Genomic DNA, 7,500 nt, shown 5'->3' with positions numbered 1-7,500 from the left:
CCCAGTTGTTTTTAGTGAATGTTGCTACATACAGATGGCTCCACATGTGCTTAGCCGGCAAGGAGTCTATCAGTAGGCCTAGTGAATGATCCTGATTTCCTCATTCCTTGAATTGGCGGGAAAATGTGTTTTTCTTTTTAATATAGTTGACATCGATACTGTTATTATTGTTATTGATGTTATGATTATTAGATTGTTATTAATATTTCAATAACATTTAAGACAAAGACATAAAGCAAAAGACCCTTTCCAAAAGTTGAGGAAAAGGGTAATCAGGTGAGATAGGTAGGACTAATAACTGACTCCTTGGTGACTAAGCATTAATAGAGCCATCTGTGTGTAAATACAATAAATATACTTGTATTACATTGGGCATGACACATATTCTTGCCTTACATGGCAAATGGGTTAAACATGGTATTAAAAACTGGCAAGTGGCCAGTAGTGTAGGATTGTTACTCCACATTTGCAGTTTCCCCTGGTTATGCCCAGTTTGTTCAGTAATTTACAAACAACATTAGGCATGTAATAACTTGTAGTTCTATTTCATAAACAAAAGTTTGGCGATATTTGTTTCACTTCAATATTAGTGTTTGCATCCAGTGATAACACCAATCAAATGATGTCATTGATATTGAAGAAGATGAGCTCCATCTGATGAGCCAATGGCATGGGGTATGTCATTAAACAGTGCCACCTACAATTCAGGCCCATGGCATTGTATATGATGCCAACCATAATCCAAACAGAATTAAAAACATGTATGTCCAAATGTATTCTCAGACCAATTGATAGAAAAAATTTTTATTTTATGTTTTGTTTCGGTGTGTGTGTGCGTGTGTGTGTGTGTTTTCTCAATAATATAAAAAGATAATTTGTTGTATAGATTTAAGATATTGTGAGAAACATATTCAAATATGCAATCTATTCTACAATTAAAGACTGTTGAATATATATATTAAAAAATGGTAAACATAGTAAGACACAGAATTATGTATAACAATGAAAGCATCTGAACAAATTTAGTATAACAGTCAAGGGCAGTGTGATCAACAGGTTGTGAGGCAAGCACTAAGTGGAGGCATCTGGCACAGCTGTTAGCAAAGGAAATTGCATCCCTAGCATGCAATGCCCCCATACCTCCCAAAGAGTCCATCACCACTGCACTCAGGATTTTGGCCCAATCCTGAGTGTTTAGATTGTCTGATACCCTTTCGTTTTGACTACATTCTTCAAGGTGCAATTTTCCTTGTAAATAAAGTCCCCAGAGGGATGCAAGGCAACAATTACTGAAATCGCTGACCAAGCACTGTGTGTACCCACTAACAGCTACTCAAGCATAGAGACCCCATCTTTTGGCCAGCTCATTGATTTAGGTCTCCTAAATGCAATGGATTTTCAAGCTAGCAGGATTAGATATAGGAAAGTTATTAAGCCCATTAACTGTGGTATTATAAGTATGCTAATAGCCAGTAATGCAGGTTGTCAGTGCATATTGGCAATTTCCCCCAATTATACCCAGCTCATTCTGTGCTTCAGTCACAACATTAGGTATGCAGTAACTTGTAGCAGTATTTTATAAACAAAAGTTTTTAAAAAGTGAAGATTTCCCTTCACTTTTAAGTACCTGTATCAAATAGTGACACCTAATGAATGATGTCACCACTGTCAGAGAAAGACAAGCTCCCACTGATGAGCTGATGGCGCAGGGTATTTCATGATACAGTGCCATCTAGGACTTGATCAATCAAAGCCATTGCATGATTTCATGCTATCTGCAACCAAAGAGTTGCATCTGAGTATTTCCCCTTTTTTAGTGTAATAATTACAATGACAAAATTATTTTTCATTGAGGAGTTGATGGAAAATTAATGGTAAAATGTCCTTTTCCATACACTTTTCTGGGTTCTATGGTAAGTGGTGTAACCTGTAACTGTTTTCAGATTAAAATGGTTGGCTCTTCAGCTGGAATGAAATATTCTCAAAGGCATTCATGTACTATGGTATACAAGGACTGGAAAAAGGTTGAGATATAAGGCCACGACATAATGGAACACTGACTTTATTATTCTTGAAATGCAGTAGAAATGTTTTTTTATGCTGCTGCTGATTAGGTTAGGCAAGTGTGATATTACCTGCTAATATTTATGATGTATTTGCAAATAAGGCTTTCATTACTCCTATAGATACTAACTTACTTGCATCATTTGTTGCCATCATTATCCTTTAAGGAGATTGTTTGTCACCTCTGCATTATTTCCCTTTTTTTTCTGCCTGCCATGCTGCAGTCTGACTGGGTACCAGCTGTAAGTACTATGTTCATATTAGTACAAGTAATGCTCAAAAGGGAGAGCATAAAAGTCTTGCACTGTAAGCTTAGTAGATTCACACAAAAGTTAAACAAGATCATGACAATGAATACAACTGTATGTTGTGTTGGTTGTTTTCTACAGATTTCTTCTAAAGTGCTGAATTGCAGTGCTCTGAAATTATAAAAATGTGTTTACATATCTTTTAATTCCAGTCTATAATTTACTTTATGTAGTGGTGTGAGTTTTAAGAAAATTTGCTAGTTTTGCTTATTTTCTATGGAAATGTTTTTACTAAAATGTGAAATGTAGCAGGGGTTACAGCTGTTTTTCAGATGTATCCTAACACTTTTTCAATCAGGTTACTTTGGACACTTACTATTATGGTGGAGCTATCTTTAAGTGTTTTGTATTAAAACAAGTGTTTTTGTAAGTGTTTACAATGTTAGATGACATAGATATTTGTACTTAGATTGAATGATCTTACATCCATGGAGTGTTTTAGATCAAAGAATGCCTTAGTATTTGACATAAAATTTGTCATGATTTTAAACTGTAATAGTAATATGAATATGATGGGCAACTGTAGTACGTTCCTAACTTTTCATATCTTAGGAGTATTAGTAAAAGTAAGTAAAATTTAGGTAAGACAGAATGAGAAAGAATCATTTTTAATTTGTACAATCCAAGTAATTGTATGATTTTTTTCCCCCAGAAATGTTCTTCAAGAAATTATGGATGAAGCTTATTTAGAACATGATGCATAGTAAGTAATTTTCAGAATTGGCTGCAATTTGTTTTACATTACAAAATTACCAGAGAATAGCAATCTTTGCTATTGGTTTATATGTGTATTATGTACTATATTTTATTTGTATACATTTTTTGTAAGTCTTATATATCTCAATTACAGTTGTTTATTTGAGGGGGTGATGAAGGGACTGGAGCCATGGTATGTAGTCTCAGAAACAGGAAGCCAACCTGACCCTCGATCTACTCTATTAAATGCTCAGCCATTTGCCAGGCCACAGGTTCGTGAGGGTAGCACTATGTATAGTTTCAGGTTTGAGTTAAAGTGTGAGAATTCAATATTATAGATGCATCAACTGAAGCCAAGGTTGGACAATAAGTATCAGGGGATAGAGACAGGGAAGTAAATGTGGGTATTTGTAGGTAATATACCAACAGGGAAATTTTGACCGATTTATGAAATGATAGGGAATGGTACAAAAAGGAATGGAGTCAGCCTTAAGATGAAAACATAACCAAGACAGATTCTCTGACTGTTTTGAAATTGCATCATTAATCCCTACAATCCAGATGACATAATTACAGCATGAAAAAATTTGGCTTGAGGAGCTGATGACATGAACATGTCATCATGGAATAATTTGACTGAGTGCTGGGGTGACTGGAACTTACCATCATGAGGATTTCTACAGAAGGCTGGGGTGGATGGAACTTGCCATCATGAGAATTTCAGTTAAAGGCCGGGGTTATGGGAATGAATGAATATTATGGGTACTTAGGAAAGGGTTTTTGCATTATTTCTTTCATTAAATCAAATGATAAAAATAGATAGTGGAAATTTCCAACCCTGGCTGTAGCTGATTTAAGAAATGAAGTGGTTTTCACTGCATGTGTTATTAAGCAGTAGAAAAATAACTTGTCTTGTTTGTGTCCTTTGAGTAGATCCAATAACCATGGAAAGCATACTGATATCAGACACCTAATTTGATTATTGTATCTGTAGGACATAGGACCAACAAACTTGCTAGTTCAGAAGCTGACGAGCATCCATGATAATCTCCTACAACGACATGACTCAGCCCTCTACTCCCATCTTGCCCGTCTCGAAATTCCTCCTCAGATTTACGGCATGTATGTCTTAGAGTGTTCCATTGCTAACCTCTGCATGATTTGTTTTCTCTTACTGATTACTATTCTACATATTTTATTGACTTGGGTTTAACACTGAGAGATAATTATTTTACTTAGAAGGAGGTATTTGCTTTACGTGTTTTGTTTGTTAGGGGTGAATACAGATTCTTTCCCTTTTTTTCTTAATAATAAATGAAGCCAAGAAAGTACCCTCTTTATTATAAATAGGTTACAGATCTGATACAGTCATATTTTGTTATGTATGATGCTATTTAATTTAGTTCCTTCATAGTTAGCTGAATATGGAAAATAAAATTAATTTTAATAGGCCAACAGTAGTTATTTTCTTGAAGAAATGCACTCATTCTGGTTTGCTATCTTTCAGTCATTCTTTAGAAGATATTCTCTAGACTTTAAGCTTATCATGAAGGATGAAAAAGCCTCCACAATTTAGATTAGAATATGTATAATGAAATAAGGAGATATGAGTTTAAACCGAAAACATTTTCCATAACCTGATTCACTTGAATCAGTCGATGGATCCGCCTGCTGTTTGGAAGAGAGTTTTCCTTACAAGACCTCCTCATGGTGTGGGATGCAATCTTCTCAGACAGCCAACCAACATTCCCCTTAGTGGACTTCCTCACAATTGCTATGCTGTCATTCATTAGAGAGCCATGTAAGTTAATAAAGGCTTGAAGTTTTGTGTAAAAGGAAAGTGTTAATTAAATCCATGATAAAATTTACTTTCAAATTAGTTCTTGTGATTACTGATGATGATACCTATCATACAATTTTAATTCTTGATAAATCTAATAGACGTTTTATCTTTTTTTTCTGTTTTTATTCTTCATTCTTTCAGTGTTGATGGGTGACTACACTACTTGCTTGAAGTTTCTTATGCGCTATCCAGCAGCTGCAGATGTTCAGTACATCATACAGCTGGCTCTTCACCTACGCAACCCTAAAGTACATATTTTGCAACACATAAATGATATATCAGTGCAGGTTCTTTTTACTTTTCTGTTTTCTGCAGCTTAATAGTAGATGCTTTTGGTAATGGTATGATTATGTAAGAGTTTCTCAAAGTGACACTTATTATAGATAGGTTTGTCTTCTTTCTATTTTTTCAGGTTGTAGTTATTTTAATTTCTTGTTTGGTATTTGTTTTTTAGTTTCCATTGTTTCTCTGAAATCATACCATCATACTATACTACTGTTCTCTGTTATAGGTTTTGTCCAGTTAAGTCCTGTCTGACTGCTTTGTACATGTGAAAGTAAAATCATGAAAATTAACTTTAACTGATATATTTCATATTTCAAATTAGTAGTTTCCAAGCTTTCTATGAAAATGAACAGTTATTTTGTGGCTGATAACACTGCTAAGCTATTTTTCCTTTCTACCCTCTTATGTTTATTTTTTATTTATTATTATTATTTTTTTTTTTTTTTTTACCTACGTCACTCAATCATCTTCAAACTCATGGTCATTATTTTAACTAGGATTAAAAACTCAATTTTGGCTGGGACATCAAACTATAGTGAATTTAATTAACTATTAAAATTTACTAGAATGTTAATGCAGGGTATGAATAATACAGAAACTTTTTGAAAATTTTGAAAAAAAAAAAATATATATATTCTTTAAAATAACTTAAATAATTTGTTTAATATAATGACTCCAAAATAAAAAAGTACTTTGTGTAATTTTAATTTTATTCACAGTTACTGTTTGACGTGACAGTATCATTATTTAGATGCACACTGAAAGATTGAAGTAGTTCTTTTATTGTAAAAGAACAGTAATTTCTAGTTGAAGGACTAATCACTGACCCATCAAAGGAAAAATAAGTTTTGATAGTGCAATTGAAATTAAGGGCAGTCCTAATTCATATTTGCCCAACAGCAGCACCCACGGCCGCCAGGATATTCAAGTGGAGCTTCGCGTCACATTCCAACAGTAGGGGGGCGCCCTGATATTCACAGAGGACCTCAGACATTAGTGCCCCAAGAAACAGCAGCAAGATCATCCAGTGTACCACGCACCCAGCAGTCAAAGATAAAGAAGAGGACCACCTCAGGGGAACAAGCTCCGACCGCAGCTGAAGGCTCAACAGCAAGGAGGCTGTCCTCTCCAAATGCATTTACTGATCCATTAAATGGTAGGTGCTGGGCATGCATGGAATAATAATGATGTATTTATTTTGGTGTAATTATTTTGTTTAATGTTAAAATGCTGAGTAGTTTGAGGTGCCACCTAGGATGAGAAGACCATTAAGCAAGATTTTAAAATGTAAATTTTTTGGCATTCAGGAGCTTTATAGAACTTATCTAGCTTTGGACATTTGGGAAATTTTTACTGATACATCAATCAGTAAGAATTTACTAAGCAAAACTTAAGGCAGACTGCTTAGTATTGCTAATCATGCTGGGAAGCACATTATCTTGGACCATGAGATAGTTTAATTGATCTGTATTTTCAAGTTCATATTGAATTTGTGCTTATTCTTTGAAAATAGCTTGCCAGTTACTGTTTCATTATTTTCTGTAGTGCATATATCTTCTACTCTTTTCTTGTTAAAGCCCAAATAAGTCATTTAATAGTACTTCATGTAAATGCTCATTAATCTCTCTCTCTCTCTCTCTCTCTCTCTCTCTCTCTCTCTCTCTCTCTCTCTCTCTCTCTCTCTCTCTCTCTCTCTCTCTCTCTCTCTCTCTCTCTCTCTCTCTCTCTCTCTCTCTCTCTCTCTCTTGTATTGAGTAACAGTGAGCAACAGAGATATTAATAGTAGAAAGATTATCATGATATGAAAAGAAATAACTAAACATTATTTGAATATTGACAAGGAATTAGGGTTGGGCATTGCACAAGAAGATGCGAGAGGATCATAACTTTATATATCCGCCATCTCGTCTTCATTTGCAACCAGGTTTCTAGTGGATGAATTAGGGTTGGTTAAGGTGGCTGAGCAAGGATCATCATGCATTTTATGATTGATATAACGCCATTTAAAAAATGAGTAGGGTAGTCTGTTTCCTTCTAGCTCTGTTGTCAGTATTTCAAAGAATCATAAAAAAATCAAGCCCAACAGTCACCTTAAGAACCTAAAATGATCTGGGCATTTGCACTTTTATTTCTTCATTATTTCTACCTTAGCTTCGCTTTGGGTGGGTTTGCATCAACTAATATCCATTAAGGAGTTCAGAAGGTAAATCAACATCAGCATTTTATAGTACTGAGAGTGCACTAGTACAGCAGCATCAGCCTGTTTCTGTGGTTGGAATGGAGATATGCTGCTAATGAATACCA

At 34.7% G+C, this 7,500-nt stretch overlaps 1 protein-coding gene across 4 annotated transcripts in view; it reads left to right on the top strand.

Annotated features, from left to right (window-relative positions):
• The window catches only part of LOC125026671 (TBC1 domain family member 5-like), a 26,098-nt gene that overhangs the window by 11,753 nt on the left and 6,845 nt on the right, over nucleotides 1-7,500 (top strand). For 3 of the 4 annotated variants that reach the window (XM_047615264.1, XM_047615265.1, XM_047615261.1), the window contains 6 exons: nucleotides 3,025-3,075; nucleotides 3,223-3,340; nucleotides 4,063-4,190; nucleotides 4,724-4,869; nucleotides 5,053-5,159; nucleotides 6,097-6,352. In XM_047615264.1, coding sequence (XP_047471220.1) covers nucleotides 3,025-3,075; nucleotides 3,223-3,340; nucleotides 4,063-4,190; nucleotides 4,724-4,869; nucleotides 5,053-5,159; nucleotides 6,097-6,352 — 806 coding nt within the window. The remainder of the gene's footprint in view (nucleotides 1-3,024; nucleotides 3,076-3,222; nucleotides 3,341-4,062; nucleotides 4,191-4,723; nucleotides 4,870-5,052; nucleotides 5,160-6,096; nucleotides 6,353-7,500) is intronic. The other variant, XM_047615262.1, reaches the window with a different exon arrangement.

Source organism: Penaeus chinensis, chromosome 6, assembly GCF_019202785.1.
Source record: "Penaeus chinensis breed Huanghai No. 1 chromosome 6, ASM1920278v2, whole genome shotgun sequence".
NCBI lineage: Eukaryota > Metazoa > Arthropoda > Malacostraca > Decapoda > Penaeidae > Penaeus > Penaeus chinensis.
Note: the sequence above shows the minus strand (reverse complement) of the source record. Positions and strands in the feature narration are given on the sequence as shown.